At 39.1% G+C, this 19541-nt stretch overlaps 1 protein-coding gene across 4 annotated transcripts in view; it reads right to left on the bottom strand.

Annotated features, from left to right (window-relative positions):
- Positions 1-5744: 5744 nt before the first annotated feature.
- Positions 5745-19541, bottom strand: part of NCK2 (NCK adaptor protein 2) — an 84374-nt gene continuing 70577 nt past the window's right edge. For all 4 annotated transcript variants that reach the window (XM_057369478.1, XM_057369475.1, XM_057369477.1 and 1 more), the window contains exons 4-5: positions 17166-17887; positions 5745-8078 (exon numbers count right to left, since the gene is read on the bottom strand). In XM_057369478.1, the coding sequence (XP_057225461.1) occupies positions 7884-8078; positions 17166-17887 (917 nt within the window). In that variant the 3' untranslated portion in view covers positions 5745-7883. The remainder of the gene's footprint in view (positions 8079-17165; positions 17888-19541) is intronic.

Raw genomic sequence — 19541 nt, 5'->3', positions numbered from 1 at the left:
CCATCCACTAGAACAAGAAGAAACTTCAGTAAGCAAGAAAGGAGGGAAGGGCAATCCCTYCCAAATGCCAACAAAAGAATTTCACTGCCCCTGTTTTGATGAGCATGCTGTGTGGTATTTGGGGAAAATATGCAGAAATATGAACCAAGTATTTTCCCAGTCCCCATTTCAGAACTGCAGCTGCTCAGCCTGTTTSAGCACCTTCCACAGTGAGAACAGAGGCACTGAAGCTCCAAAGTCAAGCTGCTGATTCAAGTGGGCATTATACCATCCAACAACCACCTCTGTGAGTAAGAAYAGGTTTGCTCAGGCCATATAGTTATTTGCTTCATGGTCTGTTCCTTGATGTTCCCACAGCACAAATACAGCTCCATGTAGGGAAGTGGGCCTCCTCCTCTGCAACCTGAGGGTGGAAGGCAGTAGTGTGGAGCAAAGCAACCATTCCTGTTCATTAGGGAGACTCTAAATTAGGGCTGGAAATGGAGACAGTAGAAATAATTGAAGACAAGAAGAAGGAGATGAAAAACTGAAGAAGCTCTAGGGCACAAGAGAAAACAGGTCAGAAGAGCAAAAAGGCAGAGTAGGAGACCAAGTACAAATGAGCGGAAAGCAGTGAAGATGAACAAGGACAGGACAAGCAGKATAGCTGGAAGCTCAACCAGCTTCAATGAAAATTATGCTGGACCACATGCAACTAGGAAAAACAGAAGAAAAATGATTCTGAGTCATGGTATAAGTARAATCATTGCAGTTAAAAGTAAAATAACAAAAAATCAATCCAAGTGACTGTGTGGTGCCCCATGCTCAAAGATTCAGAACTGAAGGTGRTTGGGTTTGTTCTTCAGAAGTTGTAAGACGATTGCAAAATTAACATCCTGCTAATGCTGAGGAAAGTGATCTCCTCTTTCCATCAGTTACCAAAGTAGTTCCTGACATTGCRTTATATAATGAGCTCCTCCATTATYACAGCTTTAGAATGATTCACAAGCTTTTACAGAGCACTTGATTTAAATCAGAATGGTAACCTGCTCTTTTTTTGTTTCTTTTCTAAAGAATGGCCAGAGTTCATTCTATTAGCACAAAGTRCTTCCCAGAACTACCATGAAGTAGGAAAGCACCTTTGGCTCTTATTTCCCCACCACAGGATAATGCAATTCATCAAGAAGAGTATTATTTCCCAGGCAGCCAACACTGGATGGAAAGGCTATTATTCCAAATGACCCACAAAGCTCCAGAACAGCAGCCAAGGGCCAGGAGACTTTCCAGGAAGTAACAAGACCAAAGACAGATGCACGTGTATTTCTAAGGAAAAAAAWAGAGAGAAAAAAGGCCATACAATGAGGAAAAAGAAAACCCAAAGACAAATCTGATGATAATTTAGGGAGACAGATTGTTAACCATCCCATTGTTAAACAACATGGGATGTTACCATCAAGGGGCATGTGGCTGATAATCTGACACTCACCACATGGAAATCTCAGCTCAGTCCTTTCCCAACTACTGAAACATGTTCGAACTTCTAATTTTTACAGAAGCAATAGTAAAGAGCATCAGAAGGCTGACAACATAGATGTGGTTATATACTGCATCAGAAATGCCATCTAAAAAGATCTAATTTTTCTTAAAACATTCTGAAATTCATAGCAGAATGATTAGAGACATGCCAAAGAGGCACATTTCATCAAAGTTACCTGTTAGCACAAGAAACAAATCTGAGACTTATTAATACAAAACATCAAACACTAATAATGTCAGCATTCACTGTTGAATTAGTAAAGCAAAGGACAAAAATAACTTGATGTAATAAGTTCTCTGTGGCACCCACCCATTCCTGGTGGGCTCTTCAACACCTTGTTCATCTCTTCTTACTGCACTCTGTGCTTAGACCAAGCCAGCTACACAAGAGCCCTGACCCTATGGAAATCTCTTCCAACATAAACACTGTTGCTGTGTCTTTGGTGGAGACAGGTCATGGCAGCACAAAGTCAGGCCAATGCCAGTGCAAAAACAAGAAACATGAACCAGACCCCACTTTTCACTGGGACACAAACCTAGAAGTATTTTCATTMAGAAAGCTGCTACAATCACCAGTAYCTTTAATTTTCCTGGGGYATCAACATTCACTTTCTCTCCTGCAGTGCTAACTCCTGTGAATTTACTTACATATAAACATACTGTATGCCAAAAAAGGGTTAAGTTTAACTTCTACAAATTAGCTCTGCATATTGAAATGAAAATAAACATCCTAATTCTCCAAAGAGAAACCATCAAGACACTTGGTTAATGATGCCAGAGCCTGTTCTGACTGTCTCCTGGTGCTCTTACCYGCAATTCTTTATGGCTGTATTATCATCATCATCATCTATGGACTTAGTATTCCAAACATACCAGCTGCCCACAACTGAAGGGCTTCTTTGCATTACCAATTATAATTGCACTGAATGCACTACTGGTTCTATGACATAAAAAGGAATTAAAAAAAAAAAAAAAAAAGTCATCAAGCTTATTTCAACTTGAGAGAGTTGAACCCAGGTGAAAAACTAAGTCAGTAGCCCACAGAACCCACTAATTAATTGCCATATAGATGTATATATCCAATGTAATGGAGATCAAAATTAAAAAAAAAAAATCTCATTATTCACCACAAGTCTCAATTACAGTTGGGAGAATAATTCCACTTAACACATTCCCTGTGGCCTGGCCCACACTCAAGAGATTATTTTTTTGGAAGAAGCTTAGAAGCAAAATCTGGCTTGATAACTGGAGCAAGACACCTCTTTTGAAGTCTTCCCTCAAAAATCAAAACAAAAAACCCCACCACCAACTAAGAAGTTCCCCCAAATGCCAGTTCTCCCCTTTTTAAGGTGACTACTATTCTCTATAGTAGGACATTGAAATTAATGASTTTATACATCCATTCCTTCAATAAAATGGACTAAATCAGCATTAATTTGTATTATTTCATACACTCATGCCATATGATGTCAAGCTAAACTCCAAACAATATTCATTTAAGAAAGTAGAAAAGAACATTTCTTACCTGTTACTCTTTCCTTATAACTGTGGACTCCCACTGCTGAAGATCACCTGTCAAGTTAGAGAATCTTCTTTTCTCTTTTGTTTAACCTCCTACTCTTAAACAGTTTAATATTACCAYATGGGAAAGAAAATGCAGGGTAAAACTTGTTTAATGTGTCCGTGGCTGCATGCCACTTCTATTAATCACCTTCAGTATCAGCCTGGGTGGACAGTTCAAGTAATAATAGGGGAAACATCCTATTTTCTAACATGAAAAGAAACACTTAGAATATGTCTGATAAAAAAAATTACATTTTAAAAGACAAAAAGAGCATAGGGTTCCAGCAGCATGCAAAGGATCAGAAAATACAACAGTTGTAAGTATACTATATATGTTATTTTTCACATTAATTTAGGTCAAAAAACAGTATGTGCTGATCTCTCCAACAAATTATAACTATATCCAACAGCTACAGATATGAACACTCACCTAAAAATGAGAAGACAGCAAGCTATGGCTTTTACAAGACAGTGGCACAAGAACATACACACTTTARGCATTGTTGTCACATATTAAAGCTGGTGCACATTTGGGTTGCAAATGCAGTATACTTTCTAGAAGAGCACTGCACAACTGATTTACTTGTTAATCAAAATAGTGAAAAAATGGCAGCATTTACTTGCATCCTACTTTTACTATAAAAACTTCTATTCATGTGGTACAGGTGATCTGTAACATTCTTCAGGACTGCACCCTGTATTCTTRCTGGCTTACTCTTTTCCACTTCATAAAAAAGGCACTGAATTTTGAATACACTGAAAAGAAAGCRTATTTTAAGAGCTCAGTTACCTCAGCAATACTTTCACAGTTTATTATAAATATGTTAACAAGTTTCCATTTAAAAGTGAGTCATCCCACCCTACTGGAATAAAAAAAACAGAACTTGTCAGATTCTGATTACCCAAGTTTCATTTACCTCTAAAGCACTGAATTAAACTTTACAATCAAGAAGAAACAAAAGCCCTTATGGTTATTTAGTAGCTTCTKCCAGGTAAATTGTCTGACCTAGTTCAAAGGAACTGTGATCCATTTTCTAGCCTTTTATTTTTAATTTAGATAAAAATCAGACTCATTTTTGTAGGTGAAATTGTATGGTGGTATTTTAAAAGAACTTCAATTTAGTGCTGTAACAGAAGTTATCTTTTTAAGTGTGGAAGATCTCTATTTCCCCTTGGTGAAACCACTAAACCAGACACCAAACTTTACAGTACAGAAAAGCTGTACAATAAAGGTCTGGAAGAACAGCTGTAAGCTTCTAGGATTTAATATACATTTATGAGACAAGATGATCTGAATAGAGAACACYAAGCAGAATCATTCAAGTGTGGGACTTCAGAATTTGTTCATGCAGTCAATAACATTAAATACCAAACTGCATGTCTTTATTGCCRCTTCTCTCCTCAAAAGCAAAGAGTAAGCAATTCCTTTGCTTTTGTACCACAGCAGATCCATGAGCTTACCTGACATGTTCTCAGTGCACTCTTATAATAATCCATTACTAATTTGTCCCCACCTAATATGTGACACCAGAAGGGCTGATACCATAGTCAAGATAAGTTCAAGTAGGAGCCTGTCAACAAGCTCCCAGAGTTAAAAATATAAACATGGATCTCAAATTTCTGCCACTCTTTGGAAAGCACAGCAATTGTTAAGGATTCAGACATATCAGTCACATTCCTCTGGACACCAGCATGACAAGAAAATATTAACAGCTGTACAGACATAATACTTAAAAGTACAACTTATGCACCTGTATGAATCAGGTATGATGGCAAAAGCCAGACTGAGCACCATAAAGRAAAATCACTTCTACTCCAACAGAAATTATTTGAGCCTTTAATGAATACTGCAGGCAAAGAAATTCAGATCACCATTACTCTGTTCATATTTAAAAAAAAAAACAAAAAAACCTCCCCCTTTCCTCCCCATGCAAGCTTTGACAAAGAGGCTCTAAGTAGTCAAAAAATAAAGGTGAGGTATTGTCAAATAATTGAAAGATATCTATAAAATAGAAAAATAATAATAAAAGCCATGTCTATTGCCCCTTTATCAAGCAGTTAGTWTGGGAGGTTATTAATGCTTAAGCCAAGTCCAACAAATGAGATCAAAAGCTCAGGAAAAAGTGGCAAAATTTGTATGAACATATCAAAATTAACAAAAATGGGAACAACTGAATAACTATTAGTGAGCCTGTTGAATGGAAARCATGCTGATAAAACACAGTATGGGAAAAACCCAGGTGAGACTTACTTGAAAAAAAAAAAATTACATGAGCTAGTCATTTACAGGTCATAAATTAACTAACTGCTTCCAAAACAAAGTACTTCAACAATTCACACCTCAAGTCAAAGAAGCTGTTTACAGAGGATGAGGTAACAAAAACAAGCAAAGAAAATCTGATAAATCCATTAAAACATTAAGTACATAGTAAAAGCTTCATTTATGTCTATTTGATTTCCTTCTAAGCTACTAAGACCAGAAAGGAGTTAAGACTTARGAGAGCTTGTAAAAATGGACTACAGAGAAGAGATTGCAAGAGCCACACAAAGGCCCTTGAAACAGGAAACACATGGAACATTTCAGGAAARAAATGAACAAGGGGCATGAAAGAGTAATTAAGAATAACCAGTTTACTGAAAAAGTAAACCATTCCCACATATACCACGAGACAATGAGACTGAAAGGCAATTCTCTCAAACCTGAAATTGCTCATACAACATATAGCTGACTTTCTTCGTTATTGCCATAACTGGTACATGCTTAGATTCACCTAAACAAAAAAACTAGGTATTAGAAGGTAAATCCATACATTCTCTGCAGAATTCACTCATGAGGTTTAAGTAGAAGCCTACTGTGGAATCCTTCTGTAGGCAAGTTGTAAACAACTGATACTCCTCACCAACTTCCWAAGGAAAATTTCTGTCTTCTTAGAAGACAGTTGGGGACAGGTGTCTTCAGGAGAATGCGTGATCATTTATGATTGCTCTGAATAACTGCTTTCTTTCATTAAGCTTTACCAAGCAAAAGAGTCACTGCCCAATTTTTAGTTAATGCACATACAGAAAAGTAGTTTTTAGTTCTAATACAAGCTGTCAATTCAGAAAACCTCAGAGAAATAMGATTTCAAGTGCAGTGGACAAATAGTATGTGCGCAGAACTTTAGAAATTGTACTTGCCTCTTGGATCTGAGCAAGGCTGCAGTTCATTTGCAAAGGTGCCAGTGCAGTCTCCTGGCAGTGGCATGACTTACCCCAAAGCAAGTCAGACAGTGCTGGTGTCTGCTTAACCTGCTCTGGAGTTATACACAGAGGTAGTTGCACCATTACTGGCTGAAATACAGAATAGGCAAGCAATGTATTTTAATAGYAAAGAGGTACCAGGAAATAGGTCTGTCTTGCAGTTTTCACTAAAGCTATGAACGGACTTAATTATCACAGAAACAAGAAACACAGAGCCCATTAGACACTGCCTCATATCAAAACTGTCCTCTGCAGTCGCAGATGTTTTGTTTTTAGGCCACACAAATTCCAAGACAAACAAATTCATTATTCACTCTATTTTACCTTGTTAAAGTAACACCCAGGACTACCACTGAAGGATAAATMGAGTACTCCATCATGACGTAATACCTTTTTTATTACAATATCCAAAAAACTGAGTATGCAAGATTTTGAGATCTCATGATCCCTTCTTCAATCGCAGGAATGTGCCATCTAAAGACTGTATATTTAAACCATAAAGGAGTTTAAATGTAAAGAAAAGAGAAAAATGCATTTTCTTCATAAACATTCTGTGTGTCTCTTCCTACCAACCACGCCATCCTCTGTAAAACCCGAAGATTTCTTTCCATAAAGCAAATATATATATAGTGTTGGTAGCCCRCCCCACCCTGACCCAAGATCAGTTTTTATTAATCTTCTGTATTAGTGTCAACAATCAGCTACAGATACATATTACTTTGAGAATTAAATACATAATCGTTTAATTCAAACAAGCAGAAGGGCAAGAGGAAAAAGCATTATGTGGATGGCACATTTGGTTGTAGATTACCAAAACATTCAGCCTTTACAATTCAATTATTCTTTCTCTAGTAATCAACTTTCAAATAAAATTTCTCTTTGTTGCAATTACAGACCAAAATACACTAGTTTTCTTTTACTACAATCTTACCATAGTAGTTTRAGAAGTACTATTACAAAATGCTTTTAATTAGTGTACTCTTTACAAAGAGTCAGAGAGGCAATGTAATAGCAGAGTACAGTGTAAAGAGTGCTTCTAGGAACTAGGAGGTTTTGTATTATCCTACTCGGTAAGCGATATAGCTACAGAACTCACAGCCACAACTGTTATGTCTACTCTCCCTCACTTAAGCAGCTGCAGCTTCAGTGCATTCAAACTGTGCCCGATGTCTCTGAATGGAGAGTTCTGCCTGCGTGAGCAGTCTGAACAGATTAACACTGGTTTGAATTGAAAACGCCCCTCCTTGATCTGAGCTAACTATGTAAACGTACACAGGAGAGGGGCGTTTTGAACTCTGCCGGGAAGGTGAGTGCTCGCCATGGCCACCCAAGGCAAACTCTCAATCTGAAGAGAGGTGGTCAGAGGTTAACAAAACTGGAACACAAAAAGAGGCAAACAAAAAAAAAAAAAAAAAAAGGACGAACAGCAACTGACAGAGCAAACACTTTAGAAAGAGCCTATTCCTTAAGCCTGCTTCAGATATTGCTCTGCTCTATAAAAGTGAATTTAGGACCTAAGGCTTGTAAGTTATAAGAGGCCCAGTTGGCCAAGTCCATCTTCAACGTCACTGAAGTGCTTTCACAAGATATAGCTTTTCCCCGTGTTCACTGGTGAAGATGGGAGCCTTTTTGTAGTGTTCCACCAACTCATCCATAGTATTAAAGCGTCGTTGCCCAATACAATAGACATTGTCCACGAGCTGCACCTTGAAATGTTTGTTCTTCCCCGACGCCTTTAGAGATACTGAGAAGTCACTGGGCTGTTGAGAAGAATTCAAAAAGAAAAAAAATATTACATAAAAGTGAACAAAATGAAGGCATAATTTTGTGTTTTCAGGAACAAACKGTCATACAGTTGACAGCAATCTACATTAGTCTTTGCTCCACAGCTCGGTGCTTTAGCTACTTAAGAAACCCAATAACCTATTATTCAATAAATAATTGCCATCATTATTAGCATGCGCTGTTAAGTCAGTTAAGTGAAAGCTCCCCAGATGCACAGTCTGAAGTYGCCAATTACATGACTAAATTGCAAATATTATCTTAGTTACTCAATCTAGAAGCACAAGAATGCCAAGGAGAAGGGAAGAATCTTTATCATGCATGTCTTCCTCACTGGGGTGCCCTGGAGAAAGCAATTACTGCAGTATTGCTTGGGTGAGACGAAGAAAATTCTCCATATCGCTTTTTTTAGAGCTSTGACCACTAGAGGGCCGTTCTTGCTTTGCATTGCAAAAGACAAAACCACATCTACCTTTTATCTTCATTACCACATGCATGGGGAATCATTTCTCCCATTGAGTACACCTWCTTTGTAAAAACAGATAAAGCTATAGAAGAAAAACAGTAACAATCTCACCATCACACCACCACCCACAAAAGACAGAATTTAAGCACTAATTAAGTTACTCAGAACAGGACAATTTCTAATGATAAATCTCTTCATCTTCAGTTGCTTTAACAAGCAGAGAGCTGTCATCCAAACAGCCAGGATRACACCATTCCACTTTCTTCACCATATGCCAACATAGGAGGGTAGAAAGCTCACAGTATTCCTTGCTTCCAGCTGAACTATGTCTCTAGCCACCTACTGCTGCTGGCTGGCCAGGAAGATGGTGTAGAAATCTGGGCAATAAGGGTTTAACGTGCTGCTATGCCTCAAACACCAACGAACGTTCAAGCAGGCAAGTTACAAAAGGATGTGGTTGGAAAGGGGGATGTGCAGAGGRCAGGGCAGCACCTTTCTGGGGCCAACTTTCCTGTTCTGGTCCATGGAAACTACACAACACAAAACAGTACAGGCACTTGAATAGGGTCAAGGAGTAGGCAAGTCCAGTAGAGGGGGATCAAGACCATCAAAAGACCCTCAAAGCTCCCCCCATTTCCATAAAGGTCCAGAAGACAAATCATGCTAACTCATTTACATGATGAGCAAGAAACCTAATTCCAGGGTGGGGAAAACATACCTATAAGAAGGTAACCCCACAAAGCCTTGGTGATGTGCCCCACTGGGCCCTGGATACCCTGTTGGCAGGACTGATACTGGATCCAGGACTGCAGATCTCCTTTCTTCTGCAACCTGACCTCCCTTTTACTTTCTCTTTCTTCCCTCTTTTCTTTTATTATTTCTCTTACTATTAGAGTGTAGGGGTAAAACACTAATTTCTATGCCAACTGTAGTTTGCTAATAAAACTTCATTAGCTTCTTTTGGGCCCTTCACGTTTTTGCCATTCTTTGATGAATCTAGGGTGATCCCTTCCATGAAGGAGTGGGATGTGACAGATGAGCGCATGGAACTAAGTAATGCCTGGTGCTACCCTGGAGGTACTGCTGCAGGGTCTCAGCCCGCTGAAAGCATGGCTTCAAGCACAAACTGCTGAAGGCACATGCCAGGCTTCAGGCACAACCTTCCTCAGTCCCTCAGTCTTCTCCCCACCACACTGCTGCTTTGGCTGAGCCAGCATTGCAAATCTGAGCTTGTCCGGGCTTAACAAAACCCACAAGCTGGTTCACAGCACTGCCCTAAAAACAGCCCTGAGCACAGCTGTGGCACAGCAGAGGACCAAGTGGAGGGGTCAGAAGCCTTCACACGTTTACTGCTGTCACCAGACTTTAGTTTATGAAACCACAGTTTCCAGAGTCCCTTACACTGCATCTGCAAGGGTCTTCTCAGACATGCTGCCTTTATTCCTGCAATAAAGTGGGTCCCTGCCCACACATACCTCACGTCCTGCTTATCCCAAAATCTCGTCCTTTGCATCTCCCCCTCACCTGTTTTAGCACTAATGCTTTCTCTGCCTTCCCTCTGACTCCATGCACTCTGCCCACAGCAAACAAAGCTCCTGCCATGCCTGCTGATCTGGCTCTGCTCCAACTCCTCAGACTCACAGCTCAGCTTTGGGCAGCAGCTCTTCCCCTTTTGTACAGCTAAAGGCAGCAGCAAGCTCCCCACACCCCTGGCCTAACCCTCTTCTACTTCGRGCCACTACATTCCAGATCAACGAGCATCACTTCCTTAAAAATTATTTTACGTAACACCCATAGGATAATTGTTTGTTCCATCTATCATCCAGTTTTACTGGGCTTTGGCTCGGTCAGTGCAGGCTCCATCAGGAAGGCTTCCTCTGGCATTGAGCAGCCACTGGCTCAAAATATATGGAACACTCTCCATGAYTGCCAAGAGGGGACTGGAAAGGGTGGGGGAAAGTGATGGAAAAAAATGTGCATAAGAGTGTATCTTTGGGATTTCCAATGCTCCACCCAAGATACATTTTGTGCTCTGTCATCCATCCCTAACTCCAAGCTTAAAAACTTCTATTTTAAGCCAGCTATCTCTGATATTAAGCTCCTGCCTCAGGTGCATCACAAAGAAGGCTGCACACAACACACRCCAAGACTGGCTTATTTTCAGCACCTACCCCACACTGGGTTAAAGCTAACCTGGCTGTACAAACACTTTGCTGTGGTTAAGGCCCTGAACGCAGTGTGGACAAACCCTCCAGCATCCATAGCCACACAGGCCTGGGACCAGTGGAATCTCCACAGCTCCAAGAAGCAGCCATTAAACAGTAACAAAGCACAGGACTGCACAAATGAAGCTCTGCAGGAGCTTTGTGACTCTGGGCTCATGGAGGAGAAATTTAGGGCATGGGCTCTGGGCAGTGTGCTGATTGCTGTGCCCTGAACACAGGCAGGTCTGGAGGGTCTCTCCAAGGACAGACTGAGGCAGCATGTACAGATTAACTGTTTAGGATTCAAAAAATAGTATCAAATCTTGCTGACTAAGTTCTGCTGCTTCCATGGGTGATGTCTACATTAAACAAAAACCAGTAACCGAAACAACCTCAATTAAAACAGAAAAACTTAAAAATGGGAAGTTCATAATCTGAACCAAACTTTTTTTTTTGTTTTAGGAACAGGAAAAAATGTTATGATAAAAATTTTAAAATAAGTGAAATAATCACTTTGCTCTCACAATAGTTTTAATGTTTTCTGACAAAGCACAGTTGTTTATTGCATGTCAAAATTATGAGCTTTCAAAGCTTCTCATATCTGTTAAGAGTCAATATTTCTAGACCATAAACGATGTGCTAATGATAGGCAGAGAGATGCTRGACCTCTGACTTACTGTCCTATGACCCAGGTCAGACTTCTACCCTTGTGAGGTGATCTACATAATTCATTAAATACTCTTGCTGCCATTTTATTATAAACTTAGTGAATGAACATTTCTCATGAACTACTGTCTATTCTCCATAGCCATGGAGCCTGCGCTAGTTAGAYTGATACATAAGTAGAAGAAACTATCATATTTTCTGCAGAATATGTTACAAAGTTTATTCTTTTCATTATCTGATTTAATTAAAAAAAAATTAAAAGGCGGAAAGGCTGATCTAACTCTTTTGAGAGTCATCATCCGGTGCAAAGAGATGGAAGAGCTCAAACAGCTGTTGCAAAAATCCTGAAACCCTTTATTGGTCTTAGAGCAGTAACTTCTATAGGATTCAAGAATGAACAGCAAAAGCAATTGGACTTGTTTTTGTTTTGGTTCCWTCCTGCCCTAACAAAAATGCAAATTCATTAAAAATACTATAAAAAAATCTCTAAATAAACTATTGCTCTTAACATTATCATTTCAAAGTATGCTGGTTTGATGCAGTTTGAATTGGCTCCCTGCTGTCTTCTCTGGATTTGCTCCAAGTCTGTTTATTTTATTTACTGTTTAAGCTATTTTGTTCTAAGTGCTGGCCAATTTTTCTCTTTTCTCCCTCTTAAATTAATTGCTTCATTTKGATGTTTACAAACTAACTTTTCCAGGAATAAAAGACTTGCATACACCAAATAAAGGCACATCASAAGTAAGCTTCGATCCTGTAAAACTACAGAAGAGTTCATGATTCTGCAATAGAGTTACAGAGCATAGCTTTGTGGAAGGGAACCTTKGAATTTTTCTGCACCATCTTAATTGGAAAGACCTAAACCTGAAAAACCTAACCTGAATTTAAATCAATTCCTAAACCAGAAAATTAAAGATTAGCTCTAATGCACCTACAGTCCAGGTGTAGTATTAYTTTGAATTGTTTCCAATTCCTTTTTTTAACACCTGCTTATAACTAGAGATGACCATAAGCTAGCTGGTGCTAACAGCATGTGGAAAACAAGAGGTAGGATGATGTTCCTTGAATTTTATTTCTTTAGTAAGGAGTTGCACTATCTTTTTTTAAAAAAAAAAACCCAATTGAAAACTATCATGAAAGCAAGTTATAAAGCAATAAAAGGAAAAACAACTGAAACAGGAAAAAGAGAGTTCCTTCTGGAAGCCTTTTACTGATCCYGTAACTTATTTCAAACTTTCCCTTTCAATCCAATTCCATTTGCCAATGCCCHTTCTCCAAGAAAGATACTCTCATGCACTCATTCTTCAAACTCTTCTGGATTCTTTGAGCTCCCATCAGCAAGCTTGCCCTAGGGCTCCCCTAGTCAACTCTTTCCACTTCCATACCCAAGTTTTCCCTCAGGTCTCCTCTTACTCAATCACCCAGCCAAAAAACCCAAGTCAGAACTCAAAGATCGAAGGTCAGGGTTGAAAGAGCCATCTGAGAGGGTTAATTACCTTTCCTACCCCTTCTATTTCATTTGGATATAACCAAATACCATTCTCCTCCCTATGTAATGATCATGATCTAAAATCAGTATTACACAGGTCAGAAATACAAATTGGTACTGTTGATCTTCAAATATGGTTCTAATAAGATTTCTGTTCTTCCATTTAAAATAAACCACTAGGATATTACCCTATGCCAGTTTTCAAAGAAAAACTTTCTCCTCATATCTGCTGCATTCATCAATCACTTCATGACAGAACAGGACTAATGTTCAATTTTTAAACAGTTGCCACATTTCATTTCTTCTATCAAACAGGTGCAGGATTAAAACACTAGGAAAATATGGGACACTCTGAATGCTACAGAATTAACACCTCAGAAAACACATAAACTCTCAACCTCTGCCTCCTCCCTCTATTGTGATTATTGCTAGACAAAGAACAGAAAAGCCAAATATTATYTCAAAAAACTGACACAAATCCAGCCACACCTACAGTCCTCAATATAATGTTAATACATCGACAAATCTGAGTATCATCTTAAAACTATACCTTGCAACTCTGTTCAGGATGGCTTACTGTAACTTGGATGCAGCCATGCTACCAGCAGAAGGTAGCCCCCACTTCCTAACAAATAACTGCTCCTGGAACCATCCAAAAATTTGCATAGCTMACTCATAGTCTGAAAAAAATGACACCACCTCTGCTTCACGAGAAGACCTCATACGACTACGAAGCACCGTTGTTTGTCTGATCACCAGTTTTACATCTACCTGCAGAGGAGTGCAAGGGGCCCACAAGTTCGGACAGAAGCTCCCTTTGAAGTCCAAGAGTGWCTGCAGCAAAGGCTCTGCTCAGAAGCTGGAGGTGACACGCTACTGCTTCCTGTTAGCTACAGCACTAGTGAGCACAATTGTTTCCTGGTGTGAATCTGAACAAAACAACCCAAATTTAGTTCTCTACTCAGTGAAATCTGAGATCTTCAAAGCATGGTGATCACTCACTCAAACAAGACCACCAGGATCTGTTTGTCTTGGGTTAGGAACTACACAGACGGAACAAAAATCTGACCACTGAAGAGCCTRCAATCCAGTAAATGGCTATACAGAGACTGCATAGGTTAAATCTGCATTTTTTTGTTCAGGAGTGCTACCTAAATGAGACAAACCACAGGTTTCATCAACCTAGCAGCCTGCAATAAAAAGAACAAATCATGCAGTATTTCTAACTAGGCACATGCCAGCTCTTCTTCAGAGCTCCAAAACTAAGGTGACATTACCAACAGAGCTGGTAATAATGTTATCAGTAGGTAACTGTGCCTGTTACATAAACTATGGGCTTAAATGGTTCAAACAAGTTTATGGTTCTAATAATAGTATTTCGTAATTAATGAAGATAATCAGGCTCCCAGCTACCTTATAGAGTTCACCTCAGGTTATTCTCCACTATGGCWGCATCCTGTAGGTGTGTTATTGAGCAGAGTATTTTTGACTAAAGGAATCAAGTGATGAGACAAACATCTGCTATGCTAAACCTAGAGAAACATTGTAAAATCTTGCAACTACTAACACCTGAAATGGAAAAACATGACAGTCTTATCAARTGAATACAGAATAATACAAACCTTCATCTATTCAAGGAGAGATTTTTGTAGCTCAGTAACAAGAGCAAAACTGAAATCTAAGGAAAACTTTTATACAGATGAATTTTTGTAACTGTGGTGATGGAAGGCTACAGAAAACTAAAACAGGTCAAAAATCAGGCACAAAGTTAGCAGGATGACTCACAGTTTTATCTATGGACCATTTTAGAAAGGAATAACCCCTGCATCCACAGCTTTAATAGGTGAGTTAACAACACAATGTAATGAGAAGTACCGGTCTGGTGTCGGATGAGCAAACCASAGAGCTGACAACTTGGCTCTGCTCAGTCTGTTCTCTCTAATTAASATCTTCTGCTCGGATTGTGCAGACATTCCTCGTGACTTTTAGCCACAGCAAGAACAACGTCTGTAGTCACACACGTGAAATGCAGCAACTGGCAGAAATTTATGAGTTATTGCTAAACTCTTTCTTTTTTCCATACATAATAAGTTTGAAATAGATCTTTTATGAACCTTTTCTCAATGCTATCATATATGCCCATTCACTTACTATATCACTTGTGGCACTCCAGGGGAAAAAAACTAGCATTCCCTGTGTTTTATAATTCACATACATTAACACACTATACAATGGAATGATACASAGAGATTAGGGCAGATGAACATTTGAGATGCAGTAAATTATTTCTTTAAACCTAATAGAAGTTAAAACTCTCATGTAGTACCAATAGAAAGGAAGCATTTACATGCCTAATTACAGTTTTCTCATTCCTAAAAAAGTCTCAAATACAGGGTTTGCAAGACCAGATAAAGAGTACCAAAAAAGAAAGAGGTAAGTTCCTCCATTCAGCAGTTCTTTTCTTTCCTGTGGGTGTGCAAAAAACTTGCTGTGATATGAACTGAATAAATTTTCTGTTATCCCACTGTTAGATGCTGAAAATAGTTTGAAGAGCACATTCTGAATAAATCTTTTTGTACTCCAAAGCAATGATTTCTCCAGCAACAATGCAGGCAGAAAGTTTGAAACTGCTTTAAATACAAAGATTTAGTGCTACGATGTCACATTAAATTAAAGGGTTACTGCATTTTTTTTCCAAGTACTTTATGTGCTCCAGAGACAGAGGAATACACTTAAAAGCAAAAAACCCAAGCCATAGTGGTCACTGTGACATGTCATGCACTGAGAAATGCATGAGCATTTTTGTATTTTAAGTAATGGATTGATTTTCAAACTCTCCTTCTGGCACTTTCCCAAGAGATGAAAGGAAATTGACAGCTACAGTCTCAGGATAAACCACAATGCAGCCTCTAGATCTCAAAGTGAGCTTCTATCAGCTGGATAGACATGTCAAGAATCCACCACATCCAGTATTCCGCCTGCCCCTATCAGACAGGATGCTGACAGAAAAAGAATGTTGAAAAAAAACCCCAGAACTAGTGTAATTTAATGGTTACCATAATCCTCCAGTGGCTTTCTACATTTTAGAAGACTGTGTATTCCACATCAGTCTTTTCTTCTGTTGACTAAATAAACTTGATTCCTCTCAGCCTCTGTAAACCAGTCATGATTTCTAAATTCCTATTTTTCTTCTTGTCTTCCTTTGGTTTATTTTTATTTAATCTCTATTTTTCTTCCTGTTCTCCTGTGGTTTATTTGCATTTGCCTTTGTTTAATGATTACAATTAAGGAGAAATAGGAATTCAATGACACAGAGCTTCAAAGAAAGGGTAGTTCAATAGCTATCACGTTTTTTTTTTGCAGAGCAAATTCATTAAGGAGAGGTCCCTGAAATTTAATCAGACAATAGTGTCTTCAGATAAAAATATCAGGGTGTGTTAAAAATTGTACTTWGGCAATGTTACATATGATGTAAGATTTAAATCTGTCACCTTTTCAAAATCACAGCCAAGGGATAATTAAATTTTAGTGCTTTCACTGCAAATTCTCTGGCCTCAGCATACATGAAAGTCCTTTCAGTTGAATTTTAAATTTGAACTTCCAGAATTACCATATGAACCATAACCAGCATTACTCAGATCCCTCTGATGTCATCAAAGCTCAATTTAAAAGGCATAAGAGCTGCTGACTTGACCCTCTCTGTTGTRTATCATAATCTTAACAATTAGATACAATAATAACTCTACCTTATTACAACCTGAATTATCTAAGTAGACCAAAATGTATTAATATGGGATTTTAATTAATAAAGAACCTATGTAATTATTCAATTAAAAGCAGAACAGAACTGACCAATGCAAAGATTCTATTAGAAATTAGCTTTAAGATCAAATCAATGGCCAAATTTTCAAACAACTAGTATTATTTTATCTCGTAGTGCTTTGAATTTGAGGGTTGCATGAGAAACACATGAAAAGCCAAATGGAAACCCAAAATATTTACTTGCTTGTCCACTAATTAGAAACCCCCTGGATAATAGAGATCACAGCTGTTGAATTTCAGTGTAAATGTCACTGCACTTTACGAATAGACACCAATTSTCACAAGCAGGAGGGTACTGGCTGGAAATGCTGAGGCACTGCTCACTTCTTTAAGGGTGAAAAGACAGGGATTCTGTTAGATGCCACGCTTGCTAACCCACGCAGGGGAGTTACAAACCTGCAGGCTAAGCACCACTTACCGAAGATTCACTATCTCTAACAAGGAAGTCTCCTTCCACTCCCCTTTCGTTCAGGGCACATTCTGCTTGGTGCCGGGTAACGTTCCCGTAATACCACTCTCTTCCAGCAAACCGTCCGGTTGAAGATGGTCCTGTGTAGCTTATCTGAGGTGGATGGGAAGTGTTCATGGTAGGACCATCACTAATGATTACTACATAGTTTTTAGGAACAAGACCAATTTGACCTCTGGAATTTTTACATTTCCACCATTCTGGGTCATTTTCTGGCTTTTCGATGACTTCCATTGTTTCCCCTTTTTCAAAATTGAGCTCTTCCTCTGTGACCGAGCTGAATGGGTACAGTGTCTGAACAATGTGGAGTACTTTGGTGCCCTGGCCGTTGCTCATGGAAGCWCCTTTCCTTAGGCTGAGAAAGCTGGGTGAATCTGCAGTTGCCTCCTCAACCTCCTCTACCACATAGTTCGAAGGAAACCAGCCGATCTGTCCGTTGTAGCTACCTCTCCACCAGCCGTCGCTGCACTTCTCCATGACAATCACTCGGGACCCTTTAACGAGGGACAGCTCATCCTCCCTCTCGGCGACATAGGCAAATTTCACGTAGGCGGGAATGTTAAGATCGTAAATCCGGTCGGCGCTGCTGCCGTTGGAAGGGTATTCTGCGTCTGTGCTGGGAGTGGGGGAGGCGTCTCTCGCACTTGTCTTTCTCTTGGTTTTTCCCAAGCCTGTAAAAGACAGAAATGTAAAGTGGTCACTTGGAATGCTCATCCCCAGATTGCAAACGCTGCATTTGGTGACACGGTGCTCCCTCACTTCAACAATGCTGCTAAATGGAGTTCTCTTCTGTAACACCACATAGTCAGGAAATAGCAACACCTTTAAGAGATTCTTGTTAACATCCAGCTGATGCAYCATTAGGTAAGGAGCAATTTGTGTTATAATTACTTCTATTCTCCTCAGATGTACCAGAGTTTAAACACACTTAAACACAGTGATTTCTGCACTAGCAGAACAGCTAATCACTGACAGGTTTCTGAGCTTGCTGTTACATATCTTTAAATTCCAGTCAAATGACTATGCCTTTTAATTTTAGAGATGACTTTAATCTGGCTCAAACAAAAAGTGAAAGAAAATCTACAAAAATTAAWGAGCACAGAAATAAAAGCTGAAGTGTCRTTGTAGATTGTTTTGMTCTCTTTGCTCYGGCATTACCCAGGCAGGTACTGATGCAACTCCTTCCAACTGCAACTCCCCTTTTGAAATCCACACCTCTTTCACCTTCATTTCATCATGCACTGTAATAGCATAAACCTGATGATGAGGAAGACTATTTGCATGTGTTTCCCTGTAATCTGTAAATTCTGATGTCKTGTCATGGCTTTAAATTACAGTGTGAAATACAATGTACAAAAGAAACAACAACAATAAACACTTTTTTTTTTCTTAATTAGAGGATCCATACTAATTACTGCTTAAATATAGAAGACTAACTGCACAGCACACTTGGTGTTCTTTTCAAACTTTTGCAGCAACTCCTTCTTAAGCTTATACAGAAAMAAAATAATAAAGTGAACAAGTAGCCCTCTCTTGGGAAATCCACTTGTAAAAGTTGCGAAAATGGAAGATGAAGTCCCAGTATAGCACAACCAAGCAACACTGAAAATGTCATGCAAGGGACAAAAGCAAAACCATCACAGAAAYAGGAGCATTTGTACTTTTCTCCATACTCCTATAGCCTGGCTGGCAGGTGAGAGATTTAGTTGAGACACAAAAGCACACATTCTGATTATGGAATACTTAATCGAAGGAGCATAAATAAAGGTACTATGCTTTTGTTTATTCAGATAATCCAAAATAAAGAGATGCATGCTATTTTGTTTCTAACAAGTCAGAACTATTCAATTCAGCCACYTCACTGCAAAAAAGTGTGTTGTAATGTATTTAGATATATATGTACTTCCATTTACAATGCAAAGCTGTTTGTTCAGCACAAAACTTCTATGCTTATTTCACAGTTATTGGTACAGTGTGTACAGCACAGAATAACAGTGCAAACATAACCATGCRGGGAACACTGTCTGGAATGGTTAAATACATTAACTAATACATGGTCCTATGTCTCAGAAGATGGCAGAAAATTCTGATGATCCTAAAGTGTTTCCTGACCTTCCCCAGCAGTGCCTTGTTTCCTGCTGGAGCCTGCTACATCCTAATGTCATTCTAACTACATCATTCCAGCCRAGATCCAGTGGCTGCACTTTCAGGCAAAATGAGGGAGGGCAGCTTATTGTACTAGGGGAGACAATCGCAGGAAAAGAGTGTACAAGCGAGCACTAATCAGAAGCTGGTCAGACTCTAATCTCTGCCAAGACTGGAAAT

This window comes from Malurus melanocephalus, unplaced genomic scaffold, assembly GCF_030028575.1.
Source record: "Malurus melanocephalus ecotype Western Australia unplaced genomic scaffold, MMel_1.1 scaffold_111, whole genome shotgun sequence".
NCBI lineage: Eukaryota > Metazoa > Chordata > Aves > Passeriformes > Maluridae > Malurus > Malurus melanocephalus.
This window is presented reverse-complemented; position numbering and strand designations above follow the sequence as displayed.